This window comes from Orycteropus afer, unplaced genomic scaffold (genome assembly GCF_000298275.1).
Source record: "Orycteropus afer afer isolate SDZICR_OR568_19922 unplaced genomic scaffold, OryAfe1.0 scaffold00507, whole genome shotgun sequence".
Taxonomy (NCBI): Eukaryota; Metazoa; Chordata; class Mammalia; order Tubulidentata; family Orycteropodidae; genus Orycteropus; species Orycteropus afer.
The window spans coordinates 664004-678746 of NW_006922094.1; the positions used below are offsets into that span (position 1 = coordinate 664004).

General features: G+C 55.4%; 2 protein-coding genes across 2 annotated transcripts; one reads left to right on the forward strand and one right to left on the reverse strand.

Moving 5' to 3' along the window:
- The first annotated feature begins 2091 nt into the window (after positions 1-2091).
- On the forward strand, positions 2092-2807 carry CUNH19orf33 (chromosome unknown C19orf33 homolog). The gene is made up of 4 exons (XM_007955533.1): positions 2092-2113; positions 2233-2324; positions 2427-2492; positions 2652-2807. The coding sequence occupies exons 1-4, from the start codon at positions 2092-2094 to the stop codon at positions 2805-2807; spliced, it is 336 nt and encodes a 111-aa protein (XP_007953724.1).
- Positions 2808-3225: 418 nt separating this feature from the next.
- Positions 3226-13465, reverse strand: YIF1B (Yip1 interacting factor homolog B, membrane trafficking protein). Its single transcript, XM_007955505.1, has 8 exons — positions 13414-13465; positions 6929-7185; positions 6704-6808; positions 6430-6508; positions 6243-6300; positions 4659-4814; positions 4484-4577; positions 3226-3381 (listed from the first exon to the last, which is right to left on the reverse strand). The coding sequence occupies exons 1-8, from the start codon at positions 13463-13465 to the stop codon at positions 3226-3228; spliced, it is 957 nt and encodes a 318-aa protein (XP_007953696.1).
- Between the last annotated feature and the right edge of the window lie 1278 nt (positions 13466-14743).

The following is a 14743-nucleotide window of genomic DNA, read 5'->3' on the forward strand; positions in this document are numbered from 1 at the left end:
GGGTCCTAGGGCTGGGGGGGAAGGTGGGCTCCGGGGTTTCCGAGGCGGTATCACTACGGAAGTAGATTGCCCAACCTTCCTTCCAAGGAGTGGCTGGTGGGTTTGAACCACCAGCCTTCTGGTTAGTAGAGGGCTCAATTTAAGCTGGGCAGAGTGACAAAACTAACCAATCCCAACATTAGTGTTCTACACACCTTATTTGCATGGTCTCACCCAGTAATCTGGTGGGAGTTACAGACTATGGTTAGAAAAGTCATGGCAAGTAATTCACTGCACCACAAGGTCTTTTGCAGATTTGCCCAGTGCAATACGTCGTTTGATTTCTTGACTGCTGCATCGATCGATATTAGTCTCTTTTCCTGCTATCTTTCCCTTCTTAGTACTCATCATTTTTTAGTTTTTATCAGTGTGATTTATGTTATTCATCCATTTTAAAGTACAATGATTTTTAATAATTTACCGAGGAGTGCAACCATCACCCTAAATTGGCTTCAGAACATTTTCATTAATGCCCCATCCCGTCTCCAGGCCCTGGCAACCACGAATCTATCAATTTGCCTTTTCTGAACATTTCCTTTTATAGCCTCATGTATGTTGTCTCATGTCTGCCTTCTTTCACTTCACATATTTTTGAGATTCATCCATGATACAGCATGTACCAGTTCATTCCTTTTTTACTGCTGAATCGTATTGCATCGTATGGCTATGCTACATCTTGTCATTTGGTTTCTGGGTTTTTTTTTTTTTTTCCCTAACATACTGTGTATTTCACCTTGTGTTTTGCTCATCTCCCCCCACTAGAACATCGATTTCCACGAGGCTGGCACTTTTGGATTTTGTTCACTTCAGTATCCCCAGCCATCGATCTGTGCCGAGCATAAAGTAGGTACTCAGTAAATATATGCTGAAGGAATGAATGCAGGTTCAGATAACTTCCAGTAACGGTAATTGCTGTGATGGATATGCAGCCCGGAAGGGGTGGAGTGGTGGGGCTCTGTGGAGCTGGTAGAAGGGTAGGCCGCTCTGAGGAGGGATCCTGAGTGAAGCTAGGATGTGGACTGGATGTTACAGCCTCATCCCCAGACCTCAGCCCCTGGCCGCCACTCCCTGCACTTACGGCTTAGCTGCTGGCAGGACACACCAACACCCAGCCTCACAGCCATGGGAGCAGTGGTTCCAGCACCCAGCTCCTCCCACGTGACCTGGGCCCAGCCCACAGTGGGGAAGGCAGGCTGGTGTGACTGCTGCTCCTTCCACTGAGAGCCCTTCAGAGTGAAACAAGGGGACAGGCAGAGCCTTGGACTCTTATTTGAACCCCATTTCTAGTCTGTTCATATTGTTTGAACGTCACCAGCTCACTTGCTTGGTCCCTCAGTTTTCTTGTCTGTGAAATAGGGACACAGTATCTACCTTTTATTGTTTCAAACAATGATCTTATACAGCACTTACTCTTGTGCCAGGCACCATTCTTAACCCATTTGAGTCTCAAATCTGCCCACTTTACAGATCAGGAAACTGAGGCACAGAGAGGGGCAGAAACTTTCCCAGGGCCACTCAGCTGCTAAATGATACAGCTGGGCTTCAAATTCAGCAGGCTGGCTCCGAGCCCATGCCCTTTAACCCTTCAGACACTGCTGCTCACCAAGCCAGTGTGTCTCTCCCATGAAGACCTAGAACAGCCCCTGGCAAGCAGTAAGCACACAATGAGTGCTAGTGTTACTACAGTACCCAGGAAGGCATTCGTTTCTTCAGAAGGAAGCATGTGAGTCTTTTGGGGATATTGATGACAGCTCTAGCTCCTCTCCCCAGATATCTGCAGCCACCCACACACCCTGCCCCTGAGAACTCAATTCCCCCACCAAAGCTCAAGGGAAAGAAATCTGCTTGCCCTCCCCAGAGAGGGCAGGTTGGGCAGTGCTGGGTGGGGCGATGAGTCAGGCCTCAGTGGCTGGGACAAAGGTTTGGTGGAACTCTTCAGAATTCCTTGGGTGGGTAGGGCCTGCAGCCCCTCCCCATGCCCAGCCCAGTATTACCCAGGCCCAGTGTAGCCCAGGCCCTTCCGGCGCTCTGAGCACATCCTCTCTCACCACCATGGATTTCGACCTGGCGGCAGGTGTGCTCCTGGGGAATAAAGGGGCTTGAGGTGCAGGGGGCCAGCCTCAAGCACAGGGGCTGTCACTGAGGGCCATTCCCTGCCACCTGCAACCCACCCACCTTTTCTTCTCTCTACAGCCCTGGACTCCAAGAAATCTGATGGGGCAGGCCATGGGGGAGAACCCAAACACAGTCTCCCCAAAGCAGCAGGAGCAGCTTCTAATCCCAAGGTGAGTCACGGGCAGGCACATCCCAGCCGGCAGAGGGCGAGGGCTGCCTCGGGGGCTGGGAGCTGGGCGGGGCCCCTGCCTCACTGCTCGGCCCCCTACTAGCATGCCCACAGCAGCACCTCTGACTCCAGCACCAGCAGCTCCAGCGACTCCGACGTGGAAGGGAAGGTAAGAACCCCATCCTCCCGAATGTGCCCTGAGCCCCAGGTGACGGCCAGGGTCCTAGGGCTGGGGGGGAAGGTGGGCTCCGGCCCACTTCTGGCCTGGAACCTGGGTGTCTCAGGGAAACAACCCTGTCCTTCTCTCCCCAACTGTCCCGGGTGGCAGGCCCACGCGGCTGGGTCAGAGCAGCAGGAAAGGGCCAGGGGCAAAGTCAAGAAGCCCAAGGTGAAGAAGGCGGAGAAGGAGAAGAAGGCGGACAAGGAGAAGAAGGCAGAGAAGGAGAAGAAGGCGGAGAAGAAGAAGAAGGCGGCCCCTCACTGATGGGACCTAGGGTGCACTCATTAAACCCTCCTCCAGGTGACAAGGCCCGGTGCACGGTTCCTGCCCCGCCCAGTGCCGCCCCTCCCTTCGCAGGCTGGGCCTGCCTCCTGCCGGTCAGCCAGGCGCGCGGCCAAGGAGAGGCTGCCACACGGAGTGCCCGACACGGTTTATTGTTTCTCTAACAGTGGCCGCTCCCGGGCCGCGGCCTGTGCAGCTGGAGATCTCAGCACCTAGGTGACGGGGTTGGGGGGAGAGAGAGGCTCGACGCGCAGCAGCCACACAGGCGCAGCGGCAGCGGCGCAGCGAGAACTGGGGCTGGCGGCGCGCACGCAAGCACGCGCGCGCGCACAGGAGATGAGTCGCAGCGGCACACGGTGGCCACCAGGCGGTGGCGGGAGGCTTTCCGGCAGAGCCACCCTCACCGCACCAGGTGGAAAGTGAGCCAGTACATGAGCAGAGGCTGCGCCGTGGCCACCGCCATGGTCAGGTACATGCGCAGCTGGTTCCGCGCCCCGCGCACAGGGACCCCTTCTGCCGCTGCCTCAGCCAGGATCTTCAGACGCAGTGTCCGGATCTGGGGAGGGGTGAGGAGACAGATCACGGGGTCAGTGTGACCCGGAGCCCTCTCGGCCTGGGCCCACGCCAGGGCCCTGGGACTGCTTCCCATCTCTGCCCCCGAGCACCGGGCGGCCTGGGCCAAGTCCCTGCCCGTCAGCAGCCTGGAGTTTCCCTGCCGGCCACAGAGGCAGCTGAAGACCAGACCTCAGCCCTCTGTGGCCTCGGTTCCCTTATCTGTCCAGGAGGCAGCTGGGCCCAAGTCCTGCTCCTCTGCCACCCCAATCTCACCCCAGTCTCACAGAGTGAGGACTTGCTCCTGGCCTGGCCCTGTGAACAAAACCTCCTAGTCAAGGTGCCAAAGTCAATGCCAGGCCAAGACCATACAGGAGGTGAACTTCACCTCAGACACTCTGCCTGAAGCAGCAGGTGGCGAGTCTTGCTGCTGCTGCTGCCATGCACAACACAGCTTATACACTGGACACATGACAAATTTTCAAGACCAGCCAGAAGTGCTTTTTTTTTTAAAAAAAAAAAAACAAAACTGTTAAATGGGAACATCTCAGTCTGTCTGAGGGCCGGATCCAGCCCAGCAGCCACCGGTTTTTGCTCTCCACTTCTCACCATGCTCACACTGAATCCTCCCAGTACCCTGAGGACCAAATACCATCATGCCCATTTTACAGAAAGGGAAACTGAAGTTTCAACAGGAGATGTGATATGCCCAGTATCCAGCAAAGCTGAGGGTCAGACTTGGGTCTGGACAGACCTGGACCAGCTGGAATGGCCCTTCGAGACTCTCCTGAGGGGGGCTAAACCTTTTTTCCTCCCAACAGAAATTCTGGCAGGAACACCTGCCGTGCCAGGAGAGCAGGGTGAGGGTGGGGGCCCAGGCCAAAGCCCTGCTTGGGGTAGCCCTGGCCTCTAGCACCCTAACTGGCTTCCCCCCCTCCCGCAGTCCTGAGCTGGGACACCCCCTCTTGCAGGAAGGCCTCCCCAGGGCTCCTCAGTTTTGCAACGAGGCATCTGAAATGCTTAGCTCAGGTGCCTCCAGAGGTCCCAAGTTGGCCCAGAAGGCCTGTGGCCTCAGCCCCACCCCCCACCCCGAGCCCCCAGCTCACCATGAACACGAAGATGGACACGCAGCACCAGCCCAGCACCAGGTAGTAGCCAGTCTTCCCGAAGAGCAGGCCCATGAGAACCCCACCGATCATCCTAAGGGGAGGGAGAGGGTAAGGCTGGTCTGAGAAAGAGGCTCGGGGCCTGGGGCTGGCAGGGAGGATAGGGAGCACTCACCCGACATATTTGTAGCCCAGGAAGGCAACCAGGTCGATGGTGGTGAGGTCGGTGTTGATGGTGACCAGGTAGAGGCTGAGCAGGATGGCCAGCACCTCCAGCGTCAGCCAGGCCAACGCTGAGCTCGCCTGCAGCCCCAGGAGATCAGGAGAGAACCTGCCAGCACCCACACTTTGTCAGTCAGTTGGCCGGCTCAGCACCCTGAGCACCCTCTGGGCCTAGCCTGGTGCCAAGTGGGGTTGGGGACCCGGCAGTGACCTACACGGCCTGGGCCCTTTTCTCACAGAAATCCCAGTGTAAGGGGTGAAGCCGACCTGTCCCCAGTGACAGCCCCCAGTGATCAGGGTCACGATGGGGCTGGCACAGGGACAGGGGTCAAACTGGGTCAGGGGAGGCGACGGTGGAGGGGGTCAAGCCAGGAGGGGGGGACACGGGCAGTGGGGTTTGGCAGGGCCCAAGATGGGGGCTGTTGTTGTTGTTGTTGTTGTTATGTGCCGTCGAGTTGGCCCCGACTCATAGCGACCCCTCCTTGGGTTTCCGAGGCAGTATCACTATGGAAGTAGGATTGCCCAACCTTCCTTCCGAGGAGTGGCTGGTGGGTTTGAACTGCCAGCCTTCTGGTTAGCAGTCAAGTGCTTTAGCCACTATGCTACCAGAGGTCTACAGGGGTGGAAGAGTGGGAGCCAGGGTGGGGGACACAGGCGGAGGGGTTGGGTCAGCAGAGGGGTCTGGCTGGGATGGAGGAACCTCAGTGGGCTAGGGGAGCCAGTCTAGGGGTAGAAGGAAGGTCAGAAACAGCTCCCCAGAGGGCGGGACACCTGAGCTGAGGCCTGAAGGAACAGGCACTGGTCAGGGCAGAAGGATTGTCTGTCTTGGTCCCTGCTATGTGTCCAGTGCCTCAACAATTAATTGATTGATTCTAATGACGTTTGTTTTCAGTGGCTCAAAGCAAGTGGACAGGGGACTCTGAGCGAGGAAGCTTTGCCCTGGCCTCGGGGGAGCAAGAAGGCTTTCCTGAGGAGGTGACACTGCAGTGGAAACACGAATGAGCAGGGGAGGTAGGGGAGCAAAAGGCCCTGAGTAGGTACAGCCAGGCCCTCTGGAGAAATGGGGGAACAGCATGGTCACAGCAGAGTGAGCAGGGGGAGGGGCCAGGAGGGCTGCACAGGCGGCAGTGCAGGCTAAGGAGCTGGGCTTGAACCAGGACGGGCAAATGCAGACGGCTTCTCAACAGGGCAGGCCAGGCCAGCGTCTCAGACAAGACCTTCCCGGTTGTTGCTGGGCCTTGCTGGACCAGAGGGCAGCAGTGTGAGGGGTGGGGCCGCGGAGTGAGGGGCAGGCGGTGCTAAGAGAGGTGGGGCCTCGGAGTGAGGGGTGGGGCCCGCAGGTGCAAGGGGCGGGGCAGCTAGTTGGGAGAGAACAGGATGCGGCTGGTGATGGAAGCCAAGCGGACAAGCCAATTTGGTGGGTCCACCAGCACAGGGTGGGGCAACTGGGTGCATGTGAGAGACCAGAACCGAAAAGCCTTCCTGACTGCCCCTCCCCCACCAGACTCGCCCACTCCGCCTGCTCCAGGCTTCTTACCTATCCTGGGTCCCTAGTGCAAGGCCAGCCACCAAGATGTAGGTGATGAAAGCCATAGCTGTGGGAGGTAGACAGACAGACACTGGCCAGAGGAAGAAACACCATCCTGGTGCCTTCAGGCACCCAGACCTCTACCCCACCCCCCCACCCAGAGGGAGGAGGCTGCCAGGGAACTGGGGGGTGAAACCTGGGATGTAGAGGTCAGGAGCATTGATGTCAAAGCGGGGGGCCACAGGTGTGTCCTGCTGGTACTGCACCTCCCAGTCCTGTGGGGATAGTGGGGGGCAGGCAGGACTCAAGAGCTGATATCCTCCGTCTGCTTACAGGCCCTCCCTTGGGGCAAATCTAGCTGCCTTGCCCTTCACACTGGCCCCAGCCTCCAACCCCCCTCTCCGCCCCGCCCCGCCCTGCGCAGGATGATAAGAGCCGGGTTCCCCTCCTCAGGAATCTGGGGTGCTGACCTGGTGCAGGTAGGGGAAGACGAGCAGGCCCAGCTTTTTGCCCACATACACAGTGTCCACCGCAAAATAGTACTTGAGCTTGCTGATGGGGAAGAAGCGGTCGATCTAGGGAGGCAGACCCAGGTCTCCTCAATCCAGAAGCAGCCAGCCAGCACTGGAGCCCACGGCCCACTCCCCTTCCTCCCTCCCACTGTGAGCCTGAGGCTTTGTGGCCTCCTGCTGCACGCCCCTTCCCTCCAGCCCTAGCCCACTCACGTGCTCCTTGCCCTGGGCGGCCAGGCTGCTCCCATAGGCCATGGCCATGTTGGACACAGGATCGGCCAGGAAGGCCGCCTGGGGTGAGGTGGAGGCTGCAGGGTAGCCCAGGCCACTGGGTGCCCGCGGGGCCCTGTAGCCCCGACTCTGGGCCGAACTCGTGTCATCGAAAAGCTGGTGGGGGTCAGCCATACCCGGCTGGGACACAGGGGTCCTGCGCTTTGAGGCTGAAGAGAAAGAGCAGCGGGGCTTCACTCATTCTGCTGGAGCACTCCCGCCCGTGCCCACGCATAGAGGGGCCATTCTCTTTAAAGGGCACTGACCGGTTTTAGAGTCAGATGGACCACTGAGTGTGGGTTCTGTCTGCCTGCCATCCATCCACCCACCCAAATGATGACAATGACAATGATGACAGTGATGACACTGATAACCACTCGACTGCTAACCCGAAGGCTGATGGTTCAAACCCACCAGCCACTCCTCAGAAGGAAGACTGGGCAATTTACTTCTGTAGTGATTCCGCCTCGGAAACCCAAGGAGGGGTCGCTATGAGCCGGGGCCGACTCCACGGCAGTGACTTGGTTCTTTTTGGTTTACTGTGCATGGGGTGCGTGGAATTGACTCAACAGCAACGGGCTTGGGTTTCCTTTGCTTAACTGTGCACAAAATCCTGTACTTTCACAAACAAGTCTCTGCCCACGTCCCTTCCACGGTGTTCCACCTCGCTTATCTGGCCCCCAGCCACATGCCTCACCATGCTCCTTGAACGCACCAGACACACTCCCACCTCATGCCCAACACTGGCTGTTCCTTGGGGCCAGAACATGGCTCCTCCCTGTGCCCTCAGGTCTTGCTCAGTGGGGCTTCCCTGTCCATCCTGTCTACAACTGCACTCTCCCTGCAGCCCCTCCCCTGCTTCATCCCTGCAAAAAGGGCAAGGAGGCCACATCTTCTGACCTCCTCTAACCACACAAGAGGAAGACAGAAGCACTATCAGAAGCCCAAGGTCCATGACTGTGAGGCCAGACATGCTGCCTCCCTCCAGCCCTTACACCAACCGTTCCTCCCGCAGCACCCAAAGCCTGTCTGCCGGGTTTGATAATTCACTGCAGTGGCCACACAGAACTCACAGATTATGGGGTTTATTAGGGAAGCACCAGGCTACAATTCAAGTTCAGGAATGATGTTCAGCCTCTCTCCCAGCCCGCTGTCTCTCAGCCAATAGTCTCTCTCAGTCTCTTTCCCAGCAGCACGTGTCTCTCGGTGTCTCTTTCTCAGCAATACGTCTTCCTCAGCCAGAGGTCAGAGAGACTTCTGCCTCTAGGAAGGCCTCCTTTTGAGCCTGGCAGAGTGGCCAAACTAGCCAATCATAGCATCAGAATTCTAAGCACCTGAGAGAAAGCGAACCTCCCAGAACATTGCTTTGTGCCACTCCCAACAGAAATACCCCAGGCGGATAACTTACAATCAGGAGCTCCTCCTCGGAAGGAAGGTTGGGCAATCCTACTTCCGTAGTGATACTGCCTCGGAAACCCAAGGAGGGGTCGCTATGAGTCGGGTTTGACTCGACGGCACATAACAACAACAACAACAGCTGCTCACAGCAATTTCCACCACAGAGTTTACAAAGACTTATGGCTAGAAAAGCCGTAACAGCACAGTACCATCTCAGTGTTGTTGTTGTTAGGTGCTATCAAGTTGGTGCCAACTCACAGTGACCCCATGTACAACAGAACGAGACACTGCCCAGTCCTGCGTCAGCCTCACAATCCTTGCCATACCTGAGCCCATCGCTGCAGCCACTGTGTCAGTCCATTTTGTTGAGGGCCTTCCCCTTTTTCACTGACCCTCCCCTTTACCAAGCATGATATCCTTCTCCAGGGACTGGTCCCTTCTGACAACATTAGCAAAGTAGGTGAGATAAAGTCTGGCCATTCTCACTTCCAAGGAGCATTCCGGCTGCACTTCTTCCAGGACAGATCTGTTCATTCTTTTGGCAGTCCACAGTACTTTCAGTATTCTTCACCAACACCACAACTCAAAAGCATCAGCTTTTGAGTTGTGGTGTTGGACTCAGACATTTCATTTGTTTTATTCGCTGTTCATCTCCCCAACACTAATGCCAGGCTGAGCTTTTCTAAACACTTGCTATGAATTAACCCATTCAGTCCTCCCACCCACACTGTGATGCCACTACCACCCGTTTTAGACAGGGAAACCAAGCCCTCAAGTGCTCAAGCCCTGACCGAAAGGCATCTAGGCAGCACGTGACAGAGCCAGCTGTCAAACATTTTAAAAAGGACTTTCAGGCTTCATATGGGGAAGGGACTGGAAGGTGGGGGCAGGGAGAAGGTGGCTGCTGATAGTCCAGGTGGGAGACCGGGGGGGACGGGGCCAGGGTGAGAGCAGTGGGGAGCAGGGAACGTGCTTGGCTGGGCAGGGTAAGGAAGAGGGAGGAATTGACGATGTCTCCTCAGACCCATGTTTGAGTCACAGGGCAGATGGGAATGCTGTCTATTAAGAAGGGGAGTGTGGGCTTTGAACCCAGCACTCTGGCTCCAGAGCCCCTGCTCCTAGCCAATAAGCAATGTTATTGCAGTGACTATTTCCTGAGGTCCTCCTACGCACCAGACCCTGTTTGGGGCACAGGGAACAGGTGGTAAGCTCACAGTCAGATGAGAGGAATCCGACATCTGCAGCATGACCTTCTCGCTCTGTACCTCAGCTTTCTCCCTTGAAGAATGGCGTTAACTGCCCTGCAGGGCTGTTCTGAGGCAAGTAACTGTCAGGCCCGTCAACTGCCCCTAGCCTGGTGCAAAAAAAGCGGTCCACCCATGTCACCTATTGTCAGTCACCAGCCCCCAACTCTTCCTCTCAATTGTTTGCAGTCTAGAAAGATCCAGGTCTCCTCAATCCAAAAGCACCAAGCACTAGACCCTGCCCCCTTGTCCCCAAGTCCCACTTCCCTTGTCCCTCTCCCACTTCTGGACAGAAGGACTGGCTTCCAGAAAGCTTCAGTGAAAGCCTTTCTCCCTCCCTCTCACCTCCTCAAAAACCGAAAACAACGGTTGCCCTCGAGCCGATTTCAACTCCTACTGACCGGGTGTGTGGGTGTGTGTCAGAGTGGAACCATGCTCCACAGGGCGTCCATGGCTGTGACCCTGCAGAAGGTCATCAGGCCTGTCTTCTAAGGCACCTCTGGGTGGATTCGAACCATCCACCTTTTGGTTAGTGGCCCACCCAGGACACCCGGTCACCCCTCAGGCCTCAGCAATTTTGGCTTCTGCTCTCCCCTGGCCCCCACAATCCCTCTCAACACTGCGGAGGTCTAGGTTGTTGTTCCAGCCTCCCCTGACTCAACCCCTCTGCAGCATTCATGCCACTGCCCCAAAGGCCAGCTTCCAACTCTCTGTCTTCGTGGCTTCCACGACACTGCACAGTTCTGTTTCTCTTCCCTTTCTGAGCACCACAGACATTTATTGAGCACCTCTGTCTGTCAGGCTCTGCTGCAGGCACTGAGGGTAAACAAAGAAGAAAAAGACAGAAACGTCTGCCTTCAAGGAGCTGACAGTCTCCTGATCATTCCTTCTCAAGCATTATTTATTCCTGGAGCCAATTTTCCATCCTGAGCCCTTGCGCCTCTCACCGAAGGCACCCACCTCAGCAGCTGTTCACAGCCACGTGTGCCTGGGGCTCTGCCACGTCTCTCCGGGGTCTGCCTCTGGCCGCCCCTGGACCCTCCCCTCAGTGTCCGATTCCCCTTCTGTCTGACACCCAATCTGTTCTCACCCACTTGACCTCAGTGTTGCCCTCTCCTCTAACTGTGTCACCTTGCCCTTGGCTTCAGTGTCCTCCTGCCCATTGTTAGCTCCAGCAGTCTTCTCTCCAAATGACAGCCAGAGTGATCACTGTGAGTCACTTTTTGGCCTAAGATCGAGGCCCACTGTTCTGAGAATAAACTCCAAATGCCTACTAGGCCCTGCAAGACCCGCCGCTACCAACACTGCGCCCATCTCCTACCTCCTCCCCTCCCCAGGCTCACCACACCCCAGTCATACTGACCTCCTCTTGTGCCCCAGACCTGCCAAGCTCCTTGGCCCCCCAAGGCCTTTGACCATGAAGTGCTATCACTCTGGAATATGTTCCCTCCATTAGCGCCTGCCAACACAGCACTCAGAGCTCAACTCCTTTCCTTCTCAGACAGGCCTTCCTCACTCCTCGATATAAAGCATCACCCCATCTTGTTCTCGTATAACATCCAGGGGCTTTGTGTTTTGTTTTTCTCTCCTGAGCACTCAGCACCGCTGAAACGTATATGTTCATCTCTTGGCACAGGTCTCCAATGCCATTTCCCCTCACCACAAACCCCCTTCTCCTGGCTAATTCATCATCATTAGAGATATCTTCTTCCAGAAAGCTTCATGACACCCCTACACTGGGTCCGGTGCCGCCTCTGGGCTCCCTCAGCACCCTGGGCTTCCCTTTCCCCAGCCCTGACCCCTCCTCCTGTGACCCTTGGTTCTCATCTCACCAAATATGTTGACCCATCCCGCCTGATCCCTCAGCCTGTTGTCTCCCCGGTCCCAGTCCCGGCCCCGACCCCTGCACCTGTGCCAGGCCCGATCCCTCTGCCTTCATCACCGCTTCATCCCTCTGGACTGTCACTATCTGTCTTCCACTTTGGACTGGTAGCTCCAGAAAAACAGGAAGCAGAGCTGTTGGGGAGCTGCTGTGTTCCCAGTACCACCAGGCACAGGGTCGGCCAGGCTTCTCACCAAGGGCTGAAGAGAGGGATGAGCACATCACACCTTCCTGAACACCAGAGAACTTCTCAACCCCCAGTCACATCCCGGATTATCCCTTTGCAGCCCTCGTTGTTGTTGTTGTTGAGTGCTGTCAAGTTGGCTCCAACTAATAGTGACCCTGTGCACAGCAGAAAGAAACACTGCCCAGTCCTGAGCCAGCCTCTCAATCCTTGCTATACCTGAGCCCGTTGTCGCAGCCACTGTGTCAATCCATCTCAAAGGCCTTCCCCTTCTTCGTTGACCCTTCGTTACCAAGCATGATATCCTTCTTAAGGAATGGTCCCCTCTGACAACATGACCAAAGTAGGTGAGACGAAGTCTGGCCATTCTCGCTTCCAAGGAACATTCCGGCTGCACTTCTTCCAGGACAGAATTGTTCATTCTTTGGGCAGTCCATGGTACTTTCAGTACTCTTCGCCCTCTTCTTCAGTCTTCCCTATTCATTGTCCAGCTTTCACATGCATATTAGGTAACTGAAAACACCATGGCTTGGGTTAGGTGCACTTTAGTCTTCAAAGAGACATCTTTGCTCTTCAGCACTTTAAAGAGGTCTTTTGTAGCAGATTGGCCCAGAGCAGTGGTTGTCTGATTTCTTGACTGCAGCCCTTACCATTCCTCAAACTATCTTGTTAATTTGTTTGTTTCCTACCGTAGTGTCTGTGTTCCTACTACACTCTAACCCCTAACACAACAATACTAGGGCTCTCTTGGTTACTATATCCACTGCCATTGAATCAATTCTGACTCAGAGACCTTCACTGGGTTTCTGAGGCACGAAATTTTTGCGAAGTAGATTGCCCTGTCTTCCGTCCACAGAGTGGCTGGTGGGTTTGAACCGCCAGCCTTCTGGTTAGCAGTCAAATGCCTTAGGCACTACATCACCAGAGCTCCTTCTGGTTACTATATACACACACACACACACACACACACATTTACCGCTGTTGAGCCATTTCTGACTCATAGTGACCCCTCCTTGGATTTCCGAGGCGGTATCACTACAGAAGTAGATTGTCCAACCTTCTTTCCGAGGAGTGGCTGGTGGGTTTGAACCGCCAGCCTTCTGGTTAGCAGTCAAGTACCTTAGGCACTATGCTACCAGAGCTAGGGTCTCCAAATTCTAGCACAGGGACTGGCACAAGAGGAGCTAAGGCAAAAAAGAATACATGAGAGGCACGCACACTCACAGAGATGAGGAGAATCTTTAAGAAAGATACAAATTGGCAGAGGAGAAAAGGAGGTTATGAGTACAATAAAATATCTTAAATGAGGGGTAAGCGGAGCCATATCTGCACACCGGGGGCCGTAAAGGCCGCATTAAGGAGAGTGGAGACAACTAGAGGACACTGGGGAGCCACGGAAGGGTTGGGAGTAGGGGAGGGTTTGCTGCTAACTGAGAATGAATGAAAGTCTCCTTCCTTTGCATATCACACAATATTCTGCCCCAGGTTGTTTCTTCCAAAGGAATGTCCTAAAGAATCGACCCTAACGCGCCCCCTACCCGGACACGGCATCCCTGCGCTGGACACACCTCGAGGAACCTAATTTCTGACCTCGTGACCCCCGACCCTCAACGACCTCGCCAACTGCCGCCGTGGCCCCGACACGCCCCCACCCGCCCGATCTCCTCCGCCAGGCACGTACGCCACTTACGCTGCCGGGCAGTCTCTGTAGACGCCGGCGCCGCCAGGCCTGTCGGGTGCATCCTCGGCGGCCGCCGCCTCAGCCTCGGTACAATACGTGTCCGCCCGGCTCCCGTAGCCACGCCCCTCCGGTGACGAAACAGCCAATGGGAGCCATGATCGCTCAGAGGTCACGCCCACTCTAAGCGGGGGGGCGGGGTAAGGGGCGGGGACTAGAGTCCGGTGACGTAAGGCGAGGGTTGGGTCCTGAGGGGCAGAAGCGCTGGGAGAGGAAAAATCCTAGAAATAGACGCTGTCGTGCATGATGGGAAATGTAGGCGTCGAGCGAAGGAATAGATGGGAAATGGAGTTCGCTATAGACATTTGGGTCGCTGAGGGCACTGGGGAGCCAAGGAAGAGTGTGGAGCAGGGCAGGGCAGGTCCATTTATGCTCCGTAATTGTGTGGGCTCTAGGAGGGGTCGCTATGAGTCGGGTTTGACTCGACAGCACATAACAACAACAACAATGTTTATACAATGTTGGCAGTCCTTAGGTATGAAAGTGAATATTTAAAATGAGAAAAAGACATCCAACATATTTGGTGAGATGAGGAGAACCAAGTGTGTTTTTCATCAATGATACCTTTAGGCAGTTTCCCAGGAACTCATTCTTGTTCTCAAGTTGCAACTTGGCTTCCCCTGCCCAACAGAAACACTCTACTACACCAGGAACTTGTAGCACACACAGGTACACCTGCAAGTGGGGGAACCTTGGAAGCTAAGCTTCCTCAATGGCTCCTCCTTCCTTGCCTTTCCCTCTTTCTGCTCCTCCGCTCCCCCCTCATCCCCTCGTGATCTCCTGACTCTCCCCTTCTTTGTCTCCCAGGCAAGATAATGGTGGAAGTGTCTTCTAGGCAGAGATAGTACTCCGGAAGGGTGTCAGTAAGTGACCCCCTCATTGTGGCTTCCCCTTCTTCCTCTGGAAGCACGCTGGGCTGTGTTGCTGACACACTGTATTGATCGGGGGCCTTGAGGACTGCTCCTGGTCACTCAGGAGTCCTGGCTCAGTTGCTGTCACATGCTCCCACTCGTGTTCGGCACCTCTGGGTTAGCACCTGTCCCCTGGGTTTCACCACTGTTTTTCCCTCATCCTCAAACCTCCCTCTCCTAGATTCATGTCATTGGTGAATTTTTTTTTTTAATTAATAAAGCGAAGGTCTCGGCTTCCTACTGGCCTCGTGTTCACCCCTGACCAGTTGTGTGATTCTTCCATTTTTAAGCCTGTTTTTTCATGTTTAATGGAAACAACATGGGAGGGGTTGAGGTTTCAATGAAGCCCATGTGTCCACGAGACCCGGCAT